This window comes from Melanotaenia boesemani, chromosome 22 (genome assembly GCF_017639745.1).
Source record: "Melanotaenia boesemani isolate fMelBoe1 chromosome 22, fMelBoe1.pri, whole genome shotgun sequence".
NCBI classification, from domain to species: domain Eukaryota; kingdom Metazoa; phylum Chordata; class Actinopteri; order Atheriniformes; family Melanotaeniidae; genus Melanotaenia; species Melanotaenia boesemani.
In genome coordinates, this window is record NC_055703.1 from 13,555,602 (window position 1) to 13,583,389 (window position 27,788).

A 27,788-nucleotide genomic window follows, 5' to 3' on the forward strand; every position below is an offset into this window, starting at 1 on the left:
GCACACACACACACACACACAGAGGAAGACATATACTAATTCAATCGAACAGACAAGCAATGGCAACGTGCTGTACATACATTAAAGCTGAAACTGTTGGTCAATTCATTGATTTTGAAAGAACCCGAAAAATAATATGCAGCTAAATTAATAATGGAATATGTTGGGTTTTTTTGTTGTTGTTGTTATTGTTTTTTTATTAAAAAATGTTAGAAAATACAGAATATTATCTGATTTTACTTTTGAAACCAATTCATAACTGTATAGTTTTGGGATTTTTTTTTTTTTTTTTTTGCATTTGCATTTGCATTGAAAAAAAAAAAACATTTGAAGATTAAATTTTTGGCTCTGTAATGTTTTTATATATTCTAAAATAATGAATATATGAATAATAGTCAAATCTGGAATGAAAATAATATAGTTACAGGTCTTACTTAAATCTGCTTATTGAGCTCAACACGCGGCAAATTTTAGTAGCATGCAGCATATTGCTCCAACGTCCAGACATAATGTGAAAACCAGAAAATAGTTTATGAAACACCAACTCCTGCCATCGCCTCCCAAAAACAGGGGGAAAAAAGAGCAAGGAAGGAAGGCAGAATAATTTCCTGCTGTTGAAAGACAAAAGAGAAGGATGTATGAAGCGTTTTGAACTCATATGTAAGGAAAAAGCAAAACATTCTGAAACTTTTTAAGTTTTTCCATGTATAGTAGATATATTTAAAGATTTTATTCGAAGTCAGGCCTGAACTGTGATCAGCATTTACATCCAAAAATGTACAAGAGACTAGAATAAAACCTTTTAGCTGTAAAAAGAAAGAAAAAAAGAGACTATTTAGACTGTTTATCTTTTGTACATTCCCCCTTTTGCACCCTTTAGCCATGTCTTTCTTGTCTGCTGGGAGATATATGTTTATACGTGTCAGTCTGACTGTGGGTTGCAGTCATGTGTGGTGATGCTATCTGCCCATGGCATTGAGATGGCCTGCTTCCAGACCTTCACACAGATGTACACTCTCTCCCACAGCAGCCCACATTTACTTGATTCTCCTTCCATCTCTGTCATTTCTGGCTTTGATGTCTCACACAAAAGCACAAGTGTGACCGAAGCTGCAGGCAGCATGAGTCAGGCCTCAAACACACACACACAAACACACACGCACAGGAGGTACTATCCACACACAGACTTACTCAGTGTTAAACTGTGCCTTCCACTAAAGAACTTGTCAGAATGTGGGTTTGTGGTGATAGTGATGAAGAGTCATAAACTAGTATTTTATGTTGGTTTTCTTACATATGATAGTTTATTGCAAACACTCATACCTCTCACTAAGGGGTTATCGCCCCTAGAGTGAGTATATGGAGCCATGGCAACAAGTAACAGAGATACAAATATAAAATGAGGTCTGATATATGGAGAAAGATTTTTATTTTGTCATAAATATGCATCTTTAATCTGTTCATGTCTAACTTACTTCCACTTCAAACATCCATACACACACACACTCTCTCACTATACCATTACCACCTTGTGTGCTGGTCTGTCCCAGTCATGCATGTGGAACACATTGTAAAATTAAAGCATGCTGGCAGCCTGTGGGTTTGTATTGGAGCCCAGAAGTGTATACACACACATTTTCGTGCACACAAAACCACTCCATAAAAGAGCCAGCCGGCCCACAGACAACATCTAGCGCCTCTGAACACATGCTCATGTAAGCTAACTGGTGCTGAGCAACATGAAGTTTATGACTCTGTGTGTGATTCCTGTGTGCACACATGTCACTGAATGTGCTCAGTGGGATCTTAAGATAACATGAGGAAGGGGTAGGTCCCCAGCTGGGACGGCATGTTGCTGTTGATCTGCTATTCATGGAGAAATCACAGTTCATCTTCTTTCTCCCCCCCCATCCTTCCCACTCATAGGTCTATGGAAATGCAGGACCTAGCGAGTCCTCATAACCGCGTGGCAGGTGGAGATTCATCAGGATCCAAGCTGGACAAGAACAACCTCGGCAGCCCTTCCATCACCACCAATGGAACAGGAGGTGAGAAGGAAGAATATGTTTGGTTCTTGACTAAACTCACATATATAGAGAATCATCAGCAAAGTCATCAATGTGAGCCTTAAAGTTATTATAAATACAGATTTGTTGTCAACTACATAAAAGGATAAATGTGTGCATAACACCTAAAATAAACAATCAATATTTTGGGAGGTGCATTTAATCCATTGCTTGCCAAGAGCTGAACAAGAAGACTAAAATTGACTTCATGTGTGTAGAAAATATGAAGCTGCCATTAGGCTAGCCTATCAAAAATTCCAAAAATATAAAAAAAAAAATAAAAAAATAGCAAGCTGTCCAAAATTAACTCAATACATGTTGCATGAAAACAGCATTTTATAGGTAATTAAAAAGATTAATAGGTAATGGGATGGGTAATTAACAAGATATGAGTAATCTAAACCATAATGCTCTAAAAAGTAACTATATTGCAGTCTTTACGCTAAGCTAATCCTCTGCTATGTGACATGAGAATGATATCATAGTGTCTTCATGTGGCATTTTTTTTTAGTTGCTTTGTGAGAAGATTAATAGAAAATGGCCCCGATAGTGGAAAAATATCTTTGGAAGTGAGGGAAAATTATTTGTTTTCACAACTTTCTTATATCAATATTGTATTATGTAAAAACTTGATGGGCAAAAGTACATTTGGTTTGACTGACAAATCATTTAATTGCTTCATCTACCATTTTTTTTCTCTTTTTTTCCAAATACTTAGTCTTGTAGCATGAATGTTGAAAAGCTAGAGATGAATTGTGTTTAAGTTGAACAAAGCTAAAGTGTAAATTATGTCATCAAAGTCAGATCAGTGGAGTCATGATCCACATGATGTAGCAGGATTAGAGGCCCACTATTCTACTTAAGCTGAAAGCCCCAAGATGTCTAATTTCTTAGACTCATTCAGAAAATATACAAAGTCAGTATCTCCAAGAAACACTCTATAAGAGATTTGGAAGCATATATTGTAATATGCCTTGGATAAAAATGCTTGAATGAGTCTATGAAGTCTATTACAAAATGAGCAGTCTGGGAGTCTTTCAGCATGCAGAGATAAATACTTTTTGAGGTCTTTAAAAAGTCAGCTTTAGGCACACACACATCCACACTGCTATAAGTAAACCACCAGCGAATGTGTGTAAACACACGGTAAAGCGCTTCTGCTGTCCTCCACTAACCACTTGGCAAAATGTGGTTGTGTGTGTGTGTCAGACTGTAAGTGTTTGAGTGTAAGCCTAAGATTCCCACTGGAAACTATTTCCTCTACAAGAGCATTAAAGCATCACTGCTCTCTTAGATGTCAACAGCTCGAATTTTTCTCTCCTCTTCTTTTCTTGTCCCAGTTTCTTTTTTGTCATTTGTCTTTACTCTCTGTTTCTCTCTCCATCCTCTCATCTTTATTCCATCTGTCACCCTTAATCTACTCTCTTTCTTATTCTCTGTTGTCAGGGAAGTTTTTTGACAAGGCAGCTGGATGTAATAGTACTGGATGTGAAACTTGTTGAGGACAACATTTTGATCTTTTACTGATTTAACAGGCAATGGAAAACACTTTAGAGTATAATGGAAAAAGTGAGATGTTGCTTTTTAGGAATTTTGATGTGTCAACAGACCCACAGTTGCACTAATAGTTTTGCTCAGAGTGGAAATCCAGACCATTTTAGAGCACATTAAATCATTTTTTGATGAGCTCACACTTAATGTTTAAAACAGACAAAGCCAGGACTACATGCACAGTGCCAAAACAAACTACATACCCAACATTCCCCTCACCTGACATCAGCCAACACATAAGCCCATGGGCCATCTCCATAGCAATTCATTTGTCTTCATTACAGCTTGTCCAGTGGGTAATATTGCTCCCCGAGGGGATTAATGAAGTTGTTCTGAATTAAATGGGTTCTCATATGGTTTCTGATAATGGGTTTTAATCATCCTCAGAGAGAAGAAACAAAAAAAAAAAAAGAAAAAGGAAAAAACAGCATACCATGCGGTATGTTGAAGTAGTTAACAGGCAGACTCATCTAAAGTAAATCTAATAAATTTATCTGTTAAAGCAGAAATATTTTTTTCTATTTTTATTGAGTCAACACTAAACAACAGGCCAATTAAGTGGGTAACTATAAACATGAAATGCTTAATCAAAAGATCATTCCCCAAGGGTTTCTTTTAACAGAAGGAAAAGCAGAAATTTAATGGATGTTCCTCAGACTGTGTGGAAGCTGCAAAAATCCCCAAAAATCACAGGCTTAAGCATTACATGGGACTTGATGAGCAGATTTGGTAGATATTTAGATTTCTTGAGAAAATTAAATAAATTATTTTATTAACCCAAAAGACATGATCTTATAATGCATCAAAATTAAATAGCAGTTATAGTTGCTCTCAGTTTTCATAGAAAATCCACATAGAAAGATGAATGTAAGGATCATTTACATGTAAAGTTGCATCTGAGCCATTATAAGACAGAAAAATATTATTTTCACTATTAAATACTAATAATTATGCTATTATGTTTTTGGAAATCAAGATCAGAAAAGAGAGTTTAAGTGTAAAAAGCAAGTTGTTTTTGTATATCTTAGTCAGGCTCAGAGTCCTTATAGATTCTGCCGGAAACATGGCAACCTCATAATTATGTCTTCACTTATTTAGGATTCAGAGGTGGTGGTAAACAGATGTCTGACCTTTGGGTATACTCACTAAGCCAACTGGTGCTAACTTCATTTTCAGCACAAAAGAAATACTAACGAAAAAGGACGACATGTCCCAAACTGATAAACAACTGTCAAAATTTAGACATATTTTATTCCACTTATGTTTAGTGTTTGATACTATGTGATCATATATAGTCTACCTGAGACCTGCATCTGGTTCTCGGCATATTGCGTCCTCACCTCCTTCCCACCTTGCACTCCTATAGGTGAAAGCATGACTGTTCTAAACACGGCTGATTGGCTGTTGGGCTGCAGCAGCCCACCCCCTGCCTCGGGTTCCAAGGACTATGGTACAGAGGTGCATGTGTGTGACTCCAAAACCAGAAGTCATGTATTATTAAATTTAATGCAACACGGATGGCTTTGTGTAGTTGAAGCTGATTATTTTTTCTGCCAGAATTGCTCTGATTGATTTAATTTGCTGTGCAGTGTTTTCAACTTTTCCCCATTGTGAATTTATCCGTGTGTGTGGCCTTTTTATATACAGTATTTGCAGGGTTCCTGCCTGTCAAAGTGTTGAATTTGATTAATTTGCAGGGGAAGTCAGAAAATATTGCGGTAAATTTCACAACTGTTTACATGGCATGATTACATTTTAAGTTTAATCATCACATTTTTATCCCTTTTTGATTTTTTCTTGAGGTTAAAAATGACATAGAAAAGTCAGGAGGAATAAAACCTGAAGGCTATGGTAGTGCTCCAGCCTAGTAATTTAAAACATGTGGACTGCAACAATTGCAAAGGGAACCCTGCAGACAATTTTGCTCACGTATTAGAACTGCATGGTAGTTTTCTGCTCTTTATTAAGAGAGACTTTATTTTTATGTGTGATTAATTGTCTTTACTGTTATACCCTAACACAGATGCTTTCCTTCTCCTTTAAGTAAAAACAGAGCCTATGAACAACAGCGATACAGTCACCACGACAGGCGACACAGCACTGGACACATATGCAGGCTCAGGTAAAAGCATATTAAATTTCTCAGCTGTACAGATGAAAAATTATTTGGTTGCAGGTCAGCTTCACTCTATGCTTTCAGAGTCTAAAACAGTCACACAAACACCGTCATCCATTTTAGCCCAGTGGTAGCGCTGCTGAAAGCTTTAATCCACTGAAGTATTGCCTGTCCTTGGACTGCATCATGAAAGGCCAGCGAAGGAATTAGAGACATTTTTACACCCGTCTTTTTTTTTTTTTTTTTTTTTTTTTTTTTTTTTAGGCACACAGTCCTATGCTCCTTTTACTCTGCAAAACACCACACAGTAATACACAAAGCCATTACACAAAACATAGACAGGGGTTCAAAACCAGCAGGGTGTTTGTCAGTACTGAGCTCTGACATCTCAATGACCACAAACAGACATTGTGTTTTACTATGAGGCCCACTGTGAGGGGGGTTTGTGGAGAAGACTGAACTTGGCTCCTCTCCATTCACAGTGCTTCAGATTATGTTTACTGGAGCGACATTTCAGCTCCAATATGACAGATGCTCTGAACTGTGCTGTGTTTTTATTTTTTAAAAAGTGAAAAAAACAAAAAATGTGGGTTGTCACCAACTTTGACCTGCCTTTGCCTTCTTGTTTTGGTGTTTTTAGTGATCACCAGCAGTGGATACAGCCCTCGTTCAGCCCACCAGTACTCTCCTCCCCTCTACCCCTCAAAGTAAGTCTGACTTGTAACAGAAAAGAGGTTGCTTTTAAAGAAACTTATCCTCTTCTGTCCAGGTACTGACTACCTGTCTGTTTCCAGGCCCTACCCTCACATACTCTCCACACCGGCAGCACCCCCCATGCCGACGTATGCCGGCCAACCTCAGTTCAGCAGCATGCAGCAGTCGACCGTGTATACGACATACTCACAGACAGGACAGGCCTACGGACTGTCAACCTATGGTATCAGCAAACACACACTGAAAAAAATACAAGTGTGTCTACACGCAACACATTTTTAAATGCAGGTCAGATGCTGTAAAGTCTTTACTGTGCCAATCCATTGCTGCTTCGGCTGCTTCTTTCTGCTGTCTTTAGTAAGCATGCTAAACTGGGTTTAGGTCATGTAAAAGACTGAGCCATTTGATAAGACATCATTTCTTTATATTTAAAAACTCTTGGGCTGCCTTTGTGTTCCAGCTCTACAGTGATGCCACTCCATGTCAGTTCTACAGCATTTGACTAAATCTGAGTGAACAGAATAGTTTTACACACTTCAAAATTCATCCTGCTGTATCTACCAGGAGTTGTATAATCAATACACACCAGTGACCTAGTTCCATAGCAACCATGCAATAATATTGACACCACGATATTTAGCAGTATGGTGTGGTTTGGATGGATGTTTGGAGATGAGCACCTTCCCTTCTATACTTTACTTTTTCCCATCATTCTGGTATAAATTAATCTTTGTTTCATCTCTCCACTATAATCTTGCTCCAGTTCTTGGTAAGCTTTTTTAAGATGCTTCTGATCCGTCCCCTTAAATTGGTCCAGCTCAGTTCTTAAGAATCTCTTTAAAAGCATGTTTAGCATTTCAGTGGATGGTAAAAGTGCTAATGCAATGCTTTAAATAAACTTCAAACCATTTTCTTCCTGATTTTTCAGAAAACGTCTTATGTCCAGCCTGTGAAAATGGAGGAACTATAATACCATCCATTCACTGAATATACCTGCTCATTCCAGTGCAGGGTCACTGGGGGGCTGGAGTCTATCCCAGCTGCTACTAGGACAGTTAGTGCTATAATTGCAGGGCTATAATTCTAAAACAACTAATTCAGTGTTTTTTCTTAAACCTCTTTAAAGGTCCAATGTGTAGTATCTGGTGACATCCAGAGGTATAAATTGTAAACTGCAATCATCCACCATTCTTTCAACATAATGGAAAATATAGGTGCAGTAAAAGAGAAATTCCTACTTTGGGTTCGGATAAATTTTTTGTTTTCATCATTCTTACTTTCATGCAGTTCTATACCATTGGAAACAAATGTGAATATTACAATACAAACTACTGCCACTTCAGCCATCTCTTGAAAAGTGAATGTAGAAGTGTTACAATACCACATCTGGTTAAAATGATTCTCCAGATTCTACAGCACAGAAGGAAAAAAAAGCCATTAAATTGTACTTAAATTGGAAGAGAGCTGTTCTAAACATTTTCTCAAATGTTATTTATTATGAAGCTTAACTTTCTCTTTCTGTTAAACTGATGTGATTGACTACATGAATACCAAACAAAAACAGCCAGCACTCAAAATATCTAAAAGCATTTTAATCCTAGAGGTAAAATAAGAGAGCTCTAAATAATTCTCCAACAGCATTCTAGTCCCATTCCTATACTCAGGGAGAAATTCAATATTTCTACCTATAAGAGCACATACTGACATAAATAGACCTAATGCTGCTGGCAGTTCCCTTTCACAATAAATTACAAATAGCTAATGCTGTATATTGTGTCTTTCAAGCATTCGTTTTTAAACCCTTTTACAGACCTCGGAGTGATGCTTCCAGGCATTAAGACAGAGAGTGGCCTCACCCAGAGTCAGTCTCCACTGCAGACTGGCCTCAGCTACAGCCCTGGCTTCACTACACCTCAGCCTGGACAGACGGCCTACTCACCCTATCAAATGCCAGGTCAGTACACAGATTAATGCTACTATCTTTTAATCTGTTGCTGAAATGTTTCCCAACTTCTCCAACTGTTCTTGTTTATTTTCGCCACAGGTTCCAGTTTCACTCCTTCCTCAGGCATCTACGCCACCAACAACTCAGTGTCCAACGCCGCCAACTACACTGCCACACAGCAGGTACCGCATGCATCCCACAGTCAGTCAGGAAGGTCTGATTCTTTTTTCTCATGGCACTTGCAGTAGTAATCAAGATGGCGGTTTTACACTCTTGTTTCCAAGCAACTTTCTTCATTCAGAACAACATCTTATTACACTGTGACCTTGCAACATGGGAAAACTTGGGAGAGAAACATACAATCAGTCTTAGTGAAAGAGTGTTTTGTTCTGAATATTTTCTATGTCCATATGATGAATTGTATTGTGGCAGTAAAATGCTTATAGGGGGATTCCAATGTCTTACTATGATAGATAGTCTTGCTATGTGGCTGTTTACGGGAAAAAAGTCAAGGTTTTGCCTGTGTGGGTGGATTAAGGGGAATATGGTGTGTATGTTCTTGTATTAGTCATGTTGTGAGGACATAAATCACTCTAAACAGTTGCAGTGTGGAGACCTGCCTCCGATTTCAGGGACAAAAAGCCCAAAAAACATCACAAAATGTTCAGTATGACAACTAAGTTTAAGGTATGGATGAGGTTAGCATTAAATTAAGGTGATTGTAAGGGTTAGGCAAGTAATAGGCATGGTTAAAGATATGAATGTGAGTCAGTGAAATATGAGTTTAACAGATACAGAGAAAGCAATCAAAAGTCCCAGAAAGAGGGAATTGCATTTAATAATATTAAAAAAAAAAAGTTAGTGTGAGCACTGTGTATGCGTGCCGGCGTGTGTGCAACTGCATGCATGTGTGTGTGTATTCATGTGGTATGCTCCAGTTTATAAGGACTTCCAGAGATGGTTGTAGTGACAGGTTTAGAGAGCTGACTCATAAAAGGGCCCATCTCCACTGGGTCAGTAAAAAGCAGCAGCACAAGGCTTTAATTGTCTCGGAGATATAAAATACAGATTGAAAGGGATAAAAGATTAGAGAAATGAGAGGGAACACTTGTAAAATCTGTCCTCAGAAGTCAGTCTGGCTTTCACCAAAAAAGTAAAACATCTCAGTTTTCCTCTTTTCTTAAACTTATAGTCTGTGACATTGTCTTCGTCTTCTCCAGGATTATCCCTCATACACAACATTTGGCCAAAACCAGTATGCGCAGTATTACTCTGCCTCCACTTACGGGACATATATGACCTCCAACAGCGTGGATGGCACAGGCTCCACAGCTGCTTACCAGCTGCAAGATCCCACCCCCGCCATGACCGGACAGGCTGCTGAACTTCACCCAGGTTTGTGCTCACGTGATGAAATGGTCAAGTTACTATTACCAAATCAATTGCACCTTCAGAAAGAAAAAGTCCCATGAGCCGCTCATGTACTTATATTTAGATTGACAGTCTTAGTTTGTGTACTTTGTTCGACTTATATTAAGCGTTGCAATGAAAAAGGGGTAGGACTCAATAAGTTTTTGTACTTCTTCCTTTTCAAACATGTAGATCCCTTTTTTTGTTTTTCTTCTTTTCTCTTCATGTGATTTTTTTGTTATTTTATTTGCTGTTCTTGTTTTGATGGTATATTTAATTAATGATTTAAACTACTTGTTTGCACATCAAAAATGTGCAAACAAACGTCAGATTTTTCACTTCTTCTTATCGTGGTTTTATTATCTTGTTTCTAGTTTGATTAACAGAGTTCAGCACCCTCCTTTAGCCATAAAAAAAGTATAGGAAATAACTTGAGACCTGGCATTGTGCTTGTGGTAGGAAGAGTTGGCATGTGTCCTCAGAGACTTAGATTAGCAAGACGTTATGCTAAGTATTGCAGTTTTGTTGATAGTAAGGAAAGAGAAGAAAACATTTTAAGGAAAGGAGTTAAAACGCACCCATGTGGACTGAAGCATAGCTGCATATTCCAGTTTACTGGGGGAATTTTTTCTTTTTCTTTTGTTTTTCTTGGCTGTAATTCAGGAAACCTGATTAAAGGAGCTTATCAGTCTTCCTGTCACTGACATTTTTTCTTAGCAGCCTTTCTCACTTTTTCATTCACTTCACTTGCAGTTCCAGTTGGTATCTGTTATTCTTTTTTCTTTTTTTCTTTTTTTTTTTTTAAGTTAGTCACATGCTGTTTGTGTCTTCTTTATTCACCCCCACTTTCCCACTCTCCTTTTACTCTCTGATTGAGACATAACAATATGAGATCCAAAGCTTAGGGTCTGGTTCTAGTTACCGAGCAGCAGTGGGAGCATATGGCACTGGGAGGGTGTGCTTGTGTTCAAGAATGTGTGTGCACGCCTTTGTGTGCATTCTCATCTATGCTTTAGGAGACTATTGTGTGAGCAGTATCTTTGCAAAAAGAATCATATTACATAACTTGTCTGATTTATTGCACAATTCTTTATTTCCCCTCCTCTGTTAAATCCTCATGAGTTCATCTTATCATGAATCAGTCAGAATACAAACAGTGCTTTTGTTTAGGTTTCTTGGTAGCCTCTAAGTTGATCTGTCATGCCAATTATCTTGAATTATTAAACCTGACAAGACTACTCACTGTACAAAGTCTGAGTTATTGCTCCTCCTGAGGTGGATATGACTCCAGAGCACCTGTGGAATCAGCTCAAACCACATCATAACTTTTTCTATAATGCAGTGACTAAAGTGGTCATTTTGAGTAGTTTGAGACTTATATCTGAATACTTTAATAAAACACTTTAAATGTGTATATATATTTATTCTCAGGGGACTTTGATACAGTGCAGAGCCCTTCCACACCCATCAAAGAGCTGGATGACAGAGCCTGTCGGAGTGGGGGGTCAAAGTCGCGCGGCAGGGGCCGCAAAAACAACCCCTCTCCTCCCCCTGACAGTGACCTGGAGGTAAGGGACAGAAAAACATTGTCTCATAGAACAGACTGAATATTCCTTTCAAATCTCAATGGTATTCTTTCTTTATCTTTATCTACTCTGCTCACTGCAGTTTCAGAATACATAGGAGGAGAGATGTTTGCTATCTGTACAGCGTGAGCAAGAATGCACATATTAATGTAGATTTTCATTTTTTTCTGCAGAGGGTGTTCGTGTGGGATCTGGACGAGACGATCATTGTTTTCCATTCTTTGCTCACCGGCTCTTATGCACAAAAATATGGCAAGGTAAAACACTTTTGTCGCTGTCTCCCATTATTGTCAAATCTTCAGTAGCCTCCAATATGATTTCTTTGTCTGTGCTGCATTGATTTGGAAACACAAAAGGATGAGACAGCTCCATCACTGTAGTTTTGAAAGGTGATACACTGTTCTGTCAGTGACTGACCCAAGAGAAGACACAGGACAATGATCCTAATTTCAACAAAAGAATCAATCTGAACATAATTCTCTTCCTGTCCAGTCACTAATATGCTCAAAAAAAGTTAAATTATTTTCAAACTGCTCTTCTAAATGTAAATATTTTCCTAAAAGGCAATAATGAAACAAAAGTTAAAACTTTAAAAAGCATGATTTTAGTAAAGATGCAAATGTAACTTCATCCACCAAACATGAAGAATCTTTATTATGACAGAAAAGTCATGACCTGCCCCATCAACCCAATCTTCCAGTTTAACTTGACAACTTCCAATGAGAGCACATTGTGCATATGCTTCACTTCTCTCAGCTGAATTCTTGTATTACATGAACTGCTCCAGAAATTTTACGCTCAATTTCTGATCACATGCATTATAAAATAAGCCTTTAAATGTGGCTTTTAGTAACTGTCAGTGCTTTCATTAGTTTAACCATAACACAGTGTGCCAGTTTCTCACCTGAACTCATGTTTATTCCAGTTTTCTCCATCAACTTATGAGGTGGTCTCACTTTTTCACATAGGAGCCAAACTGTTTATAGTTCCCTTTATTTAAATAGTTCTTGGCTCTGATGTAGGATCGTCCTATGTGGCCAAGGCTTCAGATTTTTATTGGGTGAAGTCGTTTCCTGTGGGCACCAGAGTAGCCACCAGCCTGCCTGTACAGCTTCTTCGTCCCTGAAATATTCTAATATTCCCGTTTGGCATTCAAACAAAAGCTAGCACAGCACATGCACAATCTGGAGCCAGACTTGCATTGAGTCTTAGGAGCTCAGGCATTTTACAGTTAGGGCTTGTGGGCAATGATGTGCTTCCTATTTGCTTCGCAGTGGTGGAATTTAATGTTTGGCAATTGGGATTTAATGGGTAAAGAAAAGCCCTGTTGAGTTGTTAAGTGGTATGTGTGTGTGTGTGTGTGCGTGAATGTTTGAGAGGCAGAAACACATGTGGCTTTCGTAGTTGAGTCTGTTTGGTGTGTGTTGTATTTGCTGTGGAGATACAATGAATTTAGATTGGATTTGTCCTGATTTCCAAACACATAAGAGATGAGATCTTTTCAACTATCTAAATTCATGTAAATGTAATTTTTGATATCAGGTTATGTTGCCTGATATTATGGACAAACAGTCTGAAGACGATTATGAAAGGGGCACACTGTGTTTGTGCATTTAAATACAAATGGTGCTTTTTGCAAGAATATTTCAGTCAGAAGTTTCTTTAATTTAATTTCACACAACTGCAGATGTGACAGGACTTGCTAAGAATTAAGATTTTTTTAAACAAAAACTATAGATATTGCAAGAGGACCAATTTTTAAGGCAAAAAATGTTCCATTAACCTCAAACAACCTGATATTTATTCCTGAACTTCCAAGTGGATAGCAAAACCTAGTAAAATAATCACATATGAAAAAAGACAGATATAGAGTTTTTATGAGTTTCTATGAGAAAATATCACAAAGATATATTTTGTTTGTTTCCCAAACAGCTGCAACAATACTGAGTCCTACTATCATAACAAGGCATTAGTTATGAAACTGGTACGGCGCCACTGTAAAAATGTTTCCCTGAAATATTTGCAAGAAAAAATTTTCACTTCACTTTCTTCTTATGTGGAAATACAGTGGCAGCTGTGTCTGTTCTTCATCTCCCAAAATAGCATTTACACTACTGACAAAGAAATCACAACACATACAATAAGTGCCACCACATACAGAACTGAACTCAGGATATATATATACAGATGTTAAGTCAATTCCTTTGCGTTTTCTGTCATTTTCTGTCTTTACTTTGTACTAGCAGAGGTGAACATCTGCTGTTCTGACTGCAGCTGTGAGCCCTTTTGGAAGGGGAGGGGATTGTAGCAGCACCTGTGGCTCATTGAGAAGAGTAAACTACTGTATATGTACTTTCACATCTCCAAAAGTCTCCAGTAACACCAAAATAAGTCCGTAGATTTGTCACTAGTCGATTTCTTTTAGAAGAGTCGCAAGACGAGTCTGAAAACTCACTAAATATAGAGCCAAAGTTGCTAAGTTGTTAGCGAAGACAAATGTTTTGCGTTGCTTGGAAGTCAAACTGCGATTAAATGCGTTAATTTTTCTGTAATTAATTAATTTTAATTACCATGTTAAAGTCCCACCCTTAGTTTATCTATAGCAGATAGCTGAAGTGACAGCTACAAACAAGTCCTACCGAATGATAGAGAGGGCTGGACTGACCGACAGCACAGAGATGCTAATAGTGGCAGCACAGGAGCAAGCCTTGAATACCAGAGCAATTGAGGCGCAGATCTACCACACCAAGCACAATCCCGGATGCAGGCTGTGCAAAGAGGTCCCTGGAACAATCCAGCACCTCACAGCAGGGTGCAAGATACTGGCAGGCAAAGAATACATGGAACGCCATAACCAAGTAGTTTGCGATAGTGTTAACAAACTTCTATGCAGAATATAGACTGGAGACCGTTAGGTGGTGGAGAATGAGAGGGTTAAGATCCTGTAGAACTTCCAGATACAGACCTACATGATGGTGGTGGACAACCATCCGGACATAGTGATCATCATCATCATAATATGTATGTATATATATATATATATATATATATATATATATGATAACAACTCTGTGATAACAACTGAGACTGTGACTGAGACTGTTTCAGATTTGACCTACCAGACCAAAGTAATATTTGCAGTTGTTTGATTGAACTTCACAAACAAAAATTCCACTTCAGCTTTTCTGGAGAACTAAAAGGGCAAAGTATTTTCTTCTCCTTTGGCCGATAGCCAATGTAATCATTATCTGAGAGAGGAATATGTGCCTTCATGCTTTGACAGGAAAGCCAATCAGTAAAAACTGCTGCTTCCATTATTACAACAGATGAATTACACTATCAGGAACAGGCTGACACACATCTTTCATCTTTATTTCATCCTCTTCTTGTTTTGTATTTTTTCACACTCAGAAATGCTGTCTATCTCTCTCTATTACTGTGTCCTTGTTAACTTTCACTCTCCTCCCTGTTAGTTTCTTTCTATTCTGGTCATCTGACAGCGTCAGCGAATGTGCGGCAAGCTGTCGACCCTCACTGACCTATCACAGATGATGGTTTTTGCAGCTGAGCCCCAAGCTGGCAGGACAGGCAGCCATTTTCACAAACACACACACACACAACCTATTCACATACCACATACAGTACCTACTCTCTGCAACACACACACAAGAAGCAACACTCTTCCTTTCGCCCCCCCCCCCCCCCCCCAAACCCCTCCGCAAACATAAAGAATGTTGATGGAACAGAACAAGTGCAACCTGTCTGTCAGCGTCTGCTGTGATGAGTGGAGCATACCAACTCTTACAGTACGGGTTAGGGTAGAGGTGTGAATTGAGAAAGTGTGTCAAACTCAAAATGTATTTGAGGATTGAAAATTCTAAAAGACCATAAGCAGCATTTACAGCGATACAATTGTTGTCATGTTGTCGTGATGTTGTCATTATGTCGTCCTCCTCTTCTGTCAGGACCCTCCCATGGCAGTGACGCTTGGGCTGAGGATGGAGGAGATGATCTTCAACTTGGCTGACACACACTTATTCTTTAATGACCTGGAGGTGGGGCACAAATATCAGACTTAAACACAATTTTTTTTTTTAGATTTTCAAGAGGACTTTTAAAGATTATAACATTTTTGCACAGTGTGTAGAAAATTTTGTACAAATCAGCATTAGACTTAAAATAGTTTAAGCCAAGCTGTGACTTAGTGAAACACCACTACTGCCCTCTAGTGGTAGAAATATGCTGAACGCATTGCATCATGTTTACATTCTAATTTTAGTATATGAGTTTTGTTATCGTTTCTTCTTTTTTTTGTAGTTGTTTAAGTTGTTCTTTGTTTGTGATTGCAGGAATGTGATCAGGTACATATTGATGATGTGTCATCTGATGACAATGGCCAGGACTTAAGGTGATCTTTTAACATTTCACTATTTTACAAAACATAAGCTATTGATAGTGTAATTTTATATTTTTTTTTTACAGTTTATTTATTGATCATACAAAGTTTATTCATTTTTAACTAACATTTTAAGTGTGCTTCTTAATGTGCTATAAAACTACTCTTAAATCATAATCTGACTGTTAAATACTAAATACATTCATGAAAAAAAGGAAAGAAATGTTGGCAGTTAATTTATAATGATTAAAAAAACACACATAATTATAAAAACTGATCTTTGTTGTTCTACCAGGGCAGACTTTTGAAATAAAACATATCATTATTATCGACAGTACTTACAGTTTTGCAACTGATGGCTTCCATGCAGCTGCAACCAGCGCCAACCTGTGCCTGGCAACGGGTGTCCGCGGCGGGGTCGACTGGATGAGGAAACTGGCCTTCCGATACCGACGGGTCAAAGAGTTGTATAGCACGTACAAAAACAATGTGGGGGGTAAGCCAATCAGAATGCAGTTTACTGGTTGAAACAGACATACTGTACATGGAAGTTTTTTTCAATATTTTTAGTTATGAGAAACATAAAAGTTTTAAAATGACAAAAAACATGCTTTGTGCTCTGCTGCAACCTACTGGTATCTGTAACTTATAACATAGGCTTTTATTGTGTTAAATTTATCTGTTCATAGCTTAAATATATTGAAAACTGGGGAAAAAAATAACAGGCCTGTTTTACAATTTGACACACAAGCACTTAGACCTGCATGTAACTTATCCGTAAAGTCCCATGCCCAAACAACTACATGGTTATGACATTTTTAAAGTAGGTAATAATGAAATAAGCCTGCACGGTGTTGCAGGTCTACTGGGTCCTGCTAAGAGAGATGCCTGGCTGCAGCTCAGAGCAGAGGTGGAAGCTCTGACCGACTCCTGGCTTACTCACGCGCTGAAGTCCCTGTCCATCATCAGCTCCAGGTGACACTTAATTTTAGTTTTTCTTTCATTCACATCAGTTAGAATGTATGGTCTTCCCTCTCCTTTATCATAGTCAGCATAAAGATTTTTGGAATTGATTCATGCACAACATGAAAGGACGTTAATAAAAGACCAATTCATTGCTCTAATCATTCATTCAGTTATCGACCTGTGCTATGGATAAAGTGGTCTGTTATCTCTCTAACTCCCACAGGAGTAACTGTGTAAATGTGTTGGTGACCACAACGCAGCTCATACCAGCGCTGGCTAAAGTTCTTCTATATAGTCTCGGATCAGTTTTCCCTATTGAGAACATTTACAGCGCAACAAAAATAGGTAAGACCCAGACACATGTATTAAAACACATGAGCTTTATAGACTTAATCCAGACAGTGAATGAGCCAATTCAATAAATCAAAACAACTGATTATTGACTCTACCTTGTAACTGATACCAGCTTACCACATATTTAATAATATCTGCTCGTGGCACAGCACAGTATGGTATTTATTCTTATATGTGTGTACTTTATCAAAAAATAATCTATTTAAGTTGAGTTTAATTTACTCAGTGTCTGACTTTTCACTGTTGTGGCCAAAGCAATCACAATAACAATATTGTGATTGCTATGTAAATAATTATTAGTGGTACCAGTGTCTTGCAACAGTTGTCTTTAGTATTTAAATAACTGCAGAGTCAGGGAGATAATATCACTCACTGACTTTTTCTTTAACTCTGGTACCTTTCATGTTCTCAGGAACAATTTTTACTCCAGTTTGCATCTGAAGTGTAAAAACCAGCAATGCTGATCAAAGAAACAAATGAAGAATTAAAGCCACCAGTATAACACTTTTTAGAAAATATTTTTTAAACAAACATGTTTTTGTGTTTTCTAAGACGTTATTCTTGTGTTTTGCATCTCAGTCTTTGTAATTTACTGCTCACTTTCAGAAAATCGTTATTGGTAAAAGGAAGAAATGGTGCTCCAAGCAGAGAATCAGAAGAGAGTGATTTTTATGGAGAGGCCCATCAACTTAAATATTCAGTAGCTAAAACAGTTGGTTTCAGAGGCAGAGGGCCGATATAAAATGACAGATGAGAACTTTAAATCATATGAACCTGCTCTGGTAAACTACAATAGATCTGGAGTTTATTATCACAGGTCCACTTTAGAATTGTCCCATCATTGATATGTATTTTCACAGGTGAGAAGACATCAAATGTTGGTTATTTCTAAATTAACCAATTCCAAACTACTTGTATCCATTTCCTCTCATAATTTAGATATGTCAGTTTAGTTTAGCCCAGGTTTGAACAGTCCAGTATAGCTGCTTGGAAATGTCTGGTTTCATTTCAAGCTTTATTTTTTTATAAATAAATGTAGGTCTGCTTCTAGCTATCTGGGTGCCCTGAACACAACTTTTCCAGCTGCTTGACAATAGTGCAGAAAAATTGCATTGGATCTTGAAGGCCAGACATCCACATTCTGAATGGAGTCTTGGACAACAGGGACTATTTACCCTTTTCAGCTTATCATCAAGTTCAAGACCCATGTTCCAATGACTGATGGACACAGTGTGGTAACCATGGCAATTGCATAGAGTTTAAGACATTAGAGTTTAATTCCAAATTTTCTCATAGTTTCTGTACACAGCAAGTCTGAATTTTAGTATCTCTAAAATGTATCATGTAAGCATCAGAGTTAACCAGAGTAAATCATATGTTATGGAAATATGTTTTGCTTATGTGTTTATGTGTGTGTCTTCACTTTAGACTGACACACACAGCTCTGCCTCTCCATGTTTTACCTTCATCTAAACAAAGGAAAAACCTGTGAAAGCCATTTGTTTTTCTCCAGGCAAAGAGAGCTGTTTTGAGCGTATAGTCTCCCGCTTTGGCACTAACATTACATATGTTGTGATTGGCGATGGGAAGGATGAAGAGCATGCTGCCAGCCAGGTAAACAAATAACTTTTGAACTCTGACCCCTCTGACCATGTGACCCCCTCCTTCCTCCCCTTGTTTATTTGTTTTTTGCAGGAAAAGAGAGTTGCTTTGAACGCATAATGCAAAGGTTTGGCAGGAAAGTAGTGTATGTTGTAATTGGGGACGGTGTGGAAGAGGAGCAGGCGGCCAAAAAGGTAATGGACCCCAAACCTTACCGTGACCCCGCCTACTCCGCACAGTGTGAGCTCTGATTGGACGAAACCTGCCTTTCTTTGCTACAGCAGTTTTGTGTTGGTCTATGACTTTCTCTGGTCTCTTGCCTTTTTTTGTTGTTGTTGTTGTTGTTATTGTTAGTTTCTTTGATGGAGTTACAAGATACTTGACTGCAAATGTCAGAGTGAATATCTGAGAGTGGGGCTTGGATTGTGTATATTTTGGCACTTATGCTTAATATTCAAATATATGAAGGTGGTTTGCCACCAGAAGGTACTTTTTTTAATTGAGCTTTGTTCATTTGAATCATGTAAGTCTACTCAGAATTAATGATAACACACAAAATGAATGACTGCCCAAATATACACTGTGACCAAGCTGTGGACTAATTTGTTTAGTACAACAATGCTGCTTTTTATCCAGTGGTGTGATGACTGTGATGAAAGTTACATCACAGCAAATCAGAAAACAAGTGATTTTCTCTAATTTCACTGCACTAGGGCCTAAAAGAAAAAAAAGGAAAAATAATTTTTCTCCTGCTTTGGGTTTCATTCATAACATATGGTGCGGGGATCATTTGGAAAAAAAGGTTTGGCATTTTGGGATATACAGTACTGTTATTTACTTTCTGTCTGAGAGTTTCATCTGCTAAACATAAAGCTATAGCCAGCAGTCAGTTAATCTGACTTGGGACAAACACATTGAAATATGAGAAAAGAGGCAGTAGGCTCTGTTTGCAGAGTATACTGCAGTGAATGTTTAGGCTACATAAAATGCTGCATTTCCTGCCAGCTAGGAGCTCAGAGTTTCTTTCTTTGATTCTGTTGAACTGTAGTCAGAGAATGTTTAGCATCTTTTTTTTTTGGCTAATTGGCTTTTTTTTAAAAAAAAAAAACATTACCAAGCATTAAGAGCAAAGCAACAAACCTAGACAAAAGACGCAGAAGTTGAAAAATGTTTGATTTCTAGTTGTGATTAACCACTTACAATGTACTGTACATTGATAGCAGTGATAATCTAGCCCAGTGGTTCACAATCTTTTTCCAATACTGTCTCATAATTAACTAAATCGACCAACATTAACTAAATGGCATTTTTACTAGGTTTCCAGCCGACTAGACAGGTAGGACTGATGCGACTCATCATTTTAACGCTCAGAACAGAAACTTAGAACTTTCCCAAAATGCCACACCCTTTTAAGTATTAGAACTGCATGGATTTTGTTTGCAGTGCTATTGCAAAATAAGCAGCCACAAGCTACAAGCTGTAGTGTAGCTTGCATGATTTTAGGTGGTGGTGACCAACTGTGACAACATTTTATCTGGTTTTAATCATGTGTGTCCACTCCACAGCACAACATGCCTTTCTGGAGGATATCCAGTCACTCTGACCTGCTGGCATTACACCAAGCACTGGAGTTTGAATACCTGTAACTATCCTAGCAATACGGACTGATGCAATGTTACCATGGAAATGGCCAGCCAGGCAGCCCCCATCTTTTGTATAACTATTTAAGAACAAAAAAAAAAAAACTACACTGCAACAGTTTGTGATCTTTTTTTTTTTCTCTCCCCAGTTTAGTTTTTTTTTTTTTTTTTTGAATGTCTGGATTTACACTCTTAATGGTCTTAAGCACAGAGGTTAAAGGAGGGAGGTAAATAAAAGGTCAGTGTGGTTGGGAATAGCTGAACAAACCCAACTCATCTCTGCTCAGCCCTTCTGATCCTGAAACAAACCTCTGTGGAAACCCAGTGTACGGTCCATGCAGCTGAAGCAGGAAATATCCAGTATGAAGACCTGAGCCTGGAAAGATGTTTGTTTTTGAGCTCTGGTTTTAACCAAAGCATCCAAGGGTATAAGAAGGACTTGTCCGCACCCCAACATTCATTTGAAGGCTTCTCTGTACAAATTCTGTAATGCATACTGGGATGAGGGTTTTTTTGTGAGTGTTTTTATGTTATTTTTTTTGTAAAAGTTTTTCTCCTGATGGTATAATCGCAACACATGCAGTCTGGTAGAAATTTCTGTAAATTATTTCCAATAAACTTAAAGGACAGTGGATGCCTTTGCTCATTTTGTCAACAACCTGAATCTATTGGGAATCTTGTCTTTTTATCTCTGGATTTTAATATCTTGCTGTTCCTTCTGAATTTTCTTGAGGGGTGAGCATTAGATTGTTAAAATGTACCTCATGATATGTTCTTTAATGGTTATATGCTTTTTAGATTTTTAAAAATGGGAAAGGCTATTTAAAATAAGAACTATATATCTTTTGTGAATTAAATTTAGAATGAAAAATTACACAATTACAATTATGAAATTAAATTTATATGCTCACTGCCGCTTTTAAAAGGAGCTCTTTTCACAAGCTGCAACAATTTTCTTAGGTATTAATGAAATGTTCAACCTGCTTTGGTCAAAATTACATGTCAGTTTACACTGCCCTCTTTGAATACAATTTTAAAAGGGTGCACTAAGTGTCCTCAAGAAATCTCATTTGACATTGCTGTACAATTGGAAAAGAATTGTTGAATTTAGTTGGCATTAAAGACATAAAAAGAAAAATATAAACAATTTGATGCTGATAGCAAAGCAAAAAACAAGATAAGCTCAAACTTCCTATTTCTGAAGTCCTGTAAATGTAGCGTTTTAAGTGGGTAGAGAATGAGCTGAATAACTTTAAATGGTGACTTAACGCTGCACCTTGAATGACTCAGTAAATGACATTTTCAGCTGAAGGTCACTCAGAAAAAAGCTGTTTTCTATGTTTTTGGAGAAAGTAGTGCTGTCAGCAGTATTTCTTTATATCATTTACCCTTTGCAAAGCTGCATAATATCAAAATGTGAATTTTAAATTTTACGGGGAAAGGGAAAATAAACGAAACAAACACAAAACGACTTGATTTCCACGCTTTATTGACACCTCATTTCTTGGCTTTGAAGTATTCCTCAATAACATCCTTGGCTTGAGACTCTTTGCCATAATCCTGCAGGCAGAAAAATAAAGTTTAAGATGAGCATTAGTACATAATATTAGTAAAGCAAAACAAGGTACAATATACCAAAGAAAGTTCAGAGAAGAAAAAAAAAAAAAAAAAAAAACTTAACCTTTCAAACATTTTGTGGAGACTTATGTTATTTACTTTTTTTTGTTTTATTTATCCTGTTGCAAAAAATTATATGAACGACAGGTCAGTTGCTCCTAAATGTGTAACAAGGTCCTATTAGGAATCTTTGTGCCTGCAGCAGGAAGGGGTGTAGCTAGGCTGTAAGATTTATTCAAAAGCACATTTCAAAAAACTCTTCCTAAAAAGAGTCAGAAAATTTGCAAAACTGGAGTAATAGAATACACTGAAAGAAAAGCCCAAAATCAAGAAAGAAAAAAAAAAAAAAAAAAAAAAAAAAAAAAAAAAAAGGACTTCAACATTCTGTTAAGTCATTCTTTCCCCCTAATCTTCCCCATTTGCACCATCCATCCATTTTCAATAATTGGATTTGGTGAATGGACAATTTGGAACACAGATTTAAAAACGGATTACAAACAGAAACCAAACAATCTGTACCGTCATTTATTACTGTCTTTAACCATTTTTAGAGACCCTATATATGATGGTAAAATGATGGCCATGATATGTAGGGTCTCTAGATATGGTCAATGGGAATTTAAATCACATTCAGTCAAAGCTAAACTAAAGCTTTTACACCATGGAAATTAATCATCTAAAAATTCATCACTTACCTTGACAACGACACAACTGCATCCCACCACCTTGCGGGGTTTTCCCTCACGGTCGATCTTGCACAGACCAACCCACTCACCAAGCTTCTTGTTGTCATCCACCTGTGATACAGGTTAATGTAAATGATGTGCTCTCATGACCAATACTCAAACTACAGTCATCAGATAAAAGCAAATATTGACAATACTTGTATACAGTACAAAAAAACTTTACAAATATATTTAATTACAAATTTGTCCTGCAATGTGCCCACGGTGCAAAGATGTTTTTTTCAGTTACCGTCACAGTTAATATGTAGTTAGATTAAATACTAGCAACAAGTACTTTACTGTATCTCAGACAGAAATTGGGTAACAATGGCAATCTCCTCACGGTGTTCAGTAGAGGGAGCCAAATTATCATCAGTGATACAGTAGTACATGCCAACATCCTACCATCATCTTCAAGGTTCACTACACCACTAGGTTTTAGCTGTTAAGTCCAAGTATGACAATAAGACATTAATAACCACAATGATAATACGGATTGATTTCAACCATCTATCCATCTGAACTTAAACAGACTCCGTACCTTGATCAGGTTGATCTGATGTTCAGCACAGAGGGCCTCCACCAGCTTGACGTACATGGGTTCATCACAGTTGGCAGCCAGGACGCAGAGATGAGCCTGACGTCTATAAATGCACACTTAATTAACTGGGAGTACAGGGTTTACATACCATTAACACTGTAGACTGATGTCGAATCTCAGACAAGAATTGGGTAACAGTGGCAAGCTTCCACAGAAAGTTCAGAAGAGGGAGCCAAGATATCATCACAGAAACATCTAGTGTGAGGTAAAACAACATACTGATGAATTTAACTTACTTATCCAGGGCCTTAGCAGCCTCACGGATACCACGAGCAAGGCCGTCGTGGATAAGTGCGGTCTTGAGCACTTCAGGGAGAGCGGTGTTGACATCCATCACACCTCCGGCAGCATTGCTGTGACAACAACATTAAACACATTTTTATATCTGAAAGGTAGATAAGATGACAGATGAGTGTAACACTATTGAGCTTCCAGCATGTCAGACGGAGGATCTCACTCATTGTAGAGTGAAGGGGTATCCGACAAAAGAATGTAAATCATCATTTATGCAGTAGAGAGCTCACTTAAAAAAATGCTTAAGATTTTAAGTTCCATGTTTCAAGACCACACTGAATATAATCACAACATTACACTAAAGAGGGCAGCTGAGTTGTACATTTTGCATATAATTTAACTTTGGGCTACAGCTTCAAAGAAAATATAATTTTATAACAATTTGGATTCCTACAAGCACCAGTATCAGTTAAACTGACTTAATTTCCCGTTAATACTCAAGTTTGAGTAACACTTTTACTGGAAAGCTTATATAAATGATATCTACAATTGTTTGGGTCACATATATGCCGACCTAAATTGCATGCATTACCTTAAATAGCTTAAGTACATGTCCAAATTAACTTGTTTGCATCGCTGCAATCAACACATCACTCATCCTCATGCATGTTTATGATGACTTTCTTCACATTTACAGTTGTTCTGTTCATAAGTGTAGATATAACCAAGCTGTGCAGATACTAGGAGCCGTCTTTAGTCATTTTAAACATGCAGTTTGCCTAAGCTAGCCTCTTGGCTAATGGTGATGTGCTGAATGTAAACGAAGGTTTTAGCATTTAGTAGAACATACGTCTATATTAAAACGTTACGCTACACGTGCACTATCATCTTCTCGGAAAAAGTGGGTCTTGTAAGTTAAAGGTAATTAAATAGTTTGGTCACAACCACTTTACGTATAAGACAGTAGCAGAAAGAAGCGTCATGCTCACCCTTCCTCGGCCATTGTAGATTTGCGATGGATGGCGGACTAAAAGTTCTGCAATAAAGAAGATATACGACAGGATAGTTATCATCCATTATAAATGACTTGATCTGACGAGTTTATAAGCCAAGATGTTTGATTAATCTAGAAGATTGTGCCGGCAGACTGGAAAACGCACCCTGTCCTCCTTTCGGGCAGTGAGTAAAGAGGACGTCATAAGCCTGCGACATCGGTTTAATACCGATAGGGCCCATTCGCACGACACAGTAGCGTCCAGTATGCTGCCTGTTGTGGTTTCTATTCTTTAGTGTATTCACAGCACATTTATTTACAATAATGTACATAACAGTACAAACGAGGCGTACCTAACACAGTACACTGCCCAGCCGAAAATAACAAAAAAAAATATTTCATTAAGCTAGCGAATTTAATCAGAAGAAAGGGACAAATAGGAAATAATCATAAATAAAAAATGAATAAAAATAGATAAACTTCCAACCACACACAAACACAAACACACACACACACACACACACACACACACACACACACATATTTATATATATATATATATATATATATATATATATATATATATATATATATGCACTGTGATGAACAAGTACCATTACTGATAAGAATACTGAGAAAGTCTTTTTTTTTTTTTTTTTTTTTTTTTTACAGGTGCTTTGCTAATAACATTATGCTATGGCTAGGTAGTATTTCCCTTTTTTTTTTTTTTTTTTTTTTCTTGTTTGTTTTTGTTCATTTTTAACTACTGGACAAAACCTCCCAAAAGATAACTGTTTACAATATGATTCTGTAAACCACAGTAGCGCTCACACAAATTTAATAAATCAGTTATTCCTAAAAGACAGACTCAAAACTGTTTTAAGACACTTTATTTTAGTAAAACATAAAAAAAAAAATTCTCCTGGGTATTAATAAGTATTTCTGAATCTCAATCTAATGCAGATGTTTCACAGATGCTTATCAAAAACCCATATACATTTTCTTATAAAGCCTCAAATGGAAAAACATTTACATATTGGAAATATTGGCATTTTGTTTGATCAGTTTTTATCATATACAAACAAAGCATTATACTCTTGTAGTGTTTGTAATGCTAACAAAGTGATGATCGTTGGTGGCCACCATTCTCTTTAGAGTTTAAGGAACTTCTCCAATTGTTCCATCTCAATAGCATTTTCAAATGCAGTGAAGTCCTGAAAAAAAAGAAAAAGGTGTATGAATTGTGAAACATAATTACTTTTTATTATATCATTAAAGAAATTGTTTATGTAATAACTTATATACAATGATTAACATATATGAATAATATTCATTAGATACACTGTTAGAATCTAATACTAGTGACACAAGGGAATACAAAAAACAAGGCAAATGATCTAATATCACACAACTACAGGGCTGCCTAGGGATTCACATAAGTATATTCAAACCTGCATCTGTATTTCCCAACACCCTGTAAACACACTATAATTTGACTTCGGCTCTGGTAGTAGATTCCTCTTTTTGGATTCAAAATGCACCTCATGCAGTGATAAGCCAATTATATGGGATAAGAAATAAAGTTCTGTGTATTTGTTCCTCATATGGCATCATACACAATAGAGTCAGTGTTTGGTTTATCTGTTCAGGCTCCCATTAAAAAAAGAAAGAAAGAAAAAGAAAAAAAAAACATTGTGGATTGTGTTAAGACTTGTGTTGTGTGTAGATTTCACACTATTAAATAACCCCTGTAAAGGCTAGTGCCAGTCCATCTAAATAACTTTGTTTCATTATTATGACTGATCTGATTTGAAAAAATCAGTAGTTTCCTCTTCTCTTCTTGCCAGTCCCAACGATTAGAGTGCTACTTCTGCAACCACAGCAAGGGTGGTTCATTCTGTTAATATTTATTTAATCCCTGTGTCTCCACCCTTAGCTACCACAGATTTTCTTCCTGTGTTACAAAGGCAGCAAGCATATGAACATTTTACATAAAATCCTTCCTCTAATCAAATCAAATTTTACTTATAAAGCCCTTTTCATGAAGAAAGTAGCAAAAAGTACTTTACATAATAAACATTTTGGTACTTTAAAAAACAAGTCTTTACACACCTAAGTATAAACACTTTTAAAAACACACACCTAATCATAATCTCTCTCAAATGCATTCATGCACCCACCCTATGACCTAACAGAAATTGGTTCAGTCTTTATCTAAAGACTCTTATCATTCTCTTAAATCATTTACTGCATGACACTTACTCCACAGTAAGCATCTCCATTGCATATTTGTGGGGGCAGTGCAGTCGGGTCCCCTGCCCTCTTCCTCATTAAGTCTTTGCTTTCAGAATTCTGAGAAATGTCCACGGTTTTGAAGGGGATCTTCTTGGAACTCAGAACAGACATGATCCTGTCTTGTTTCTTTTTCACCTGTAAATGTGGTACTTCATCAGTTTATTGGCATCAAATCTATAAAATTCATGCGTAACTAACTTTGTAATTTGCTGCTTTGCAACTACTTTCTATTATGAGCTGCTATATACTAATGAAAAATGTAAATAGTTACATTAAAACATGATGCACTAAACTAAACATGACTAAGGAAATGTTCACATGGTTACAAGAACAAAAAAAGTGACAAGAAAGAATGCATACTGTACCTCCAGAGAACCACTCACACTGGAATAAAACACTATCACTGACATATTTGCTGCTGTAACACCTTCAGTGAAGGCACGTCCACAGGTTTATAAAAGTGTACAGCGTGCGAATGTTCCTGTGTCCTAAATGAAGATATGTGGCACTAGTTTGCTGAAGCAGCAGACAAGGTGAGCAGGTTTGGACAAAGCTTACCTGCCTGCATGGACACACCTACTTGTCTGATTGCCATTCCAGTTATGGCTTGTCTGAGTCATTTGTGAAACCACTTACAGACACACACTCACACTTTTATACATGCACACACACAAACACACACAGAGACACACCCACACCTGCACACACAAATTATGGTATGTTTACTCAAGCTCTGTACGGAAGTATACTGTGTTGACATCACAACTTCCAGTTGATGTTATTTTACACTTATACACTGTTTAATTAACCAACATGGCTCTTGTCACCAGACAGCTTAGGTGCAAATCACAAAATAATTGGTTGCTGAATTCAGTCTAGTTTTTCTGTTATTGCCTGCTGGATTAATTTCTCACAGTTACTAGGGCCATTTCTTAGACAAGAGTCATTATATTCTAAATAATAAGTAACAACAGGC

At 37.3% G+C, this 27,788-nt stretch overlaps 3 protein-coding genes and 3 non-coding genes across 11 annotated transcripts in view; 1 reads left to right on the forward strand and 5 right to left on the reverse strand.

The window, feature by feature from the left end:
• Window positions 1-21,799, forward strand: part of eya4 (EYA transcriptional coactivator and phosphatase 4) — a 45,412-nt gene extending 23,613 nt beyond the window's left edge. For 2 of the 6 annotated variants that reach the window (XM_041975982.1, XM_041975985.1), the window contains 17 exons: window positions 1,927-2,048; window positions 4,984-5,067; window positions 5,662-5,739; window positions 6,374-6,440; window positions 6,528-6,670; window positions 8,258-8,401; window positions 8,492-8,574; window positions 9,613-9,787; window positions 11,234-11,370; window positions 11,562-11,645; window positions 15,354-15,443; window positions 15,738-15,796; window positions 16,120-16,280; window positions 16,645-16,759; window positions 16,974-17,095; window positions 18,800-18,900; window positions 20,272-21,799. In XM_041975982.1, the coding sequence (XP_041831916.1) occupies window positions 1,927-2,048; window positions 4,984-5,067; window positions 5,662-5,739; window positions 6,374-6,440; window positions 6,528-6,670; window positions 8,258-8,401; window positions 8,492-8,574; window positions 9,613-9,787; window positions 11,234-11,370; window positions 11,562-11,645; window positions 15,354-15,443; window positions 15,738-15,796; window positions 16,120-16,280; window positions 16,645-16,759; window positions 16,974-17,095; window positions 18,800-18,900; window positions 20,272-20,352 (1,846 nt within the window). In that variant the 3' untranslated portion in view covers window positions 20,353-21,799. Of the gene's footprint in view, window positions 1-1,926; window positions 2,049-4,983; window positions 5,076-5,661; window positions 5,740-6,373; window positions 6,441-6,527; window positions 6,671-8,257; window positions 8,402-8,491; window positions 8,575-9,612; window positions 9,788-11,233; window positions 11,371-11,561; window positions 11,646-15,353; window positions 15,444-15,737; window positions 15,797-16,119; window positions 16,281-16,644; window positions 16,760-16,973; window positions 17,096-18,617; window positions 18,719-18,799; window positions 18,901-20,271 lie in introns of those variants that run through there. The other 4 variants (XR_006009122.1, XM_041975983.1, XM_041975984.1 and 1 more) reach the window with 4 other exon arrangements.
• A 19-nt stretch (window positions 21,800-21,818) lies between these two features.
• On the reverse strand, window positions 21,819-24,753 carry rps12 (ribosomal protein S12). The gene is made up of 6 exons (XM_041975987.1): window positions 24,684-24,753; window positions 24,513-24,559; window positions 23,526-23,642; window positions 23,230-23,332; window positions 22,659-22,760; window positions 21,819-21,906 (listed from the first exon to the last, which is right to left on the reverse strand). Exons 2-6 carry the CDS (start codon window positions 24,524-24,526, stop codon window positions 21,844-21,846), a joined length of 399 nt encoding a protein of 132 aa, XP_041831921.1. The 5' UTR covers window positions 24,527-24,559; window positions 24,684-24,753; the 3' UTR covers window positions 21,819-21,843.
• Window positions 22,989-23,071, reverse strand: LOC121634297. Its single transcript, XR_006009208.1, has one exon. It is a non-coding gene; the product is annotated as a small nucleolar RNA SNORD100 (small nucleolar RNA).
• LOC121634298 lies at window positions 23,400-23,483 on the reverse strand. The gene has a single exon (XR_006009209.1). It is a non-coding gene; the product is annotated as a small nucleolar RNA SNORD100 (small nucleolar RNA).
• LOC121634302 lies at window positions 23,724-23,799 on the reverse strand. The gene has a single exon (XR_006009213.1). It is a non-coding gene; the product is annotated as a small nucleolar RNA SNORD101 (small nucleolar RNA).
• Window positions 24,754-25,392: 639 nt separating the features above from the next.
• zgc:153284 (uncharacterized protein LOC751696 homolog) lies at window positions 25,393-27,349 on the reverse strand. The gene is made up of 3 exons (XM_041975988.1): window positions 27,178-27,349; window positions 26,780-26,947; window positions 25,393-25,731 (listed from the first exon to the last, which is right to left on the reverse strand). Exons 1-3 carry the CDS (start codon window positions 27,220-27,222, stop codon window positions 25,669-25,671), a joined length of 276 nt encoding a protein of 91 aa, XP_041831922.1. The 5' UTR covers window positions 27,223-27,349; the 3' UTR covers window positions 25,393-25,668.
• Window positions 27,350-27,788: the final 439 nt, after the last annotated feature.

Coding starts and splice junctions, on each gene's coding strand:
- rps12 (XM_041975987.1), bottom strand. Junction 23,333..23,525: donor GCTGCTAAGGCCCTGGATAA/GTAAGTTAAATT, acceptor GTGCATTTATAG/ACGTCAGGCTCATCTCTGCG. Junction 22,761..23,229: donor ATCAGATCAACCTGATCAAG/GTACGGAGTCTG, acceptor CCTGTATCACAG/GTGGATGACAACAAGAAGCT.
- zgc:153284 (XM_041975988.1), bottom strand. CDS start 27,222: ATGTCAGTGATAGTGTTTTATTCCAGTGTGAGTGGTTCTCTGGAG. Junction 26,948..27,177: donor GTGTGAGTGGTTCTCTGGAG/GTACAGTATGCA, acceptor CCACATTTACAG/GTGAAAAAGAAACAAGACAG. Junction 25,732..26,779: donor ATGGAGATGCTTACTGTGGA/GTAAGTGTCATG, acceptor CTTTTTTTTCAG/GACTTCACTGCATTTGAAAA.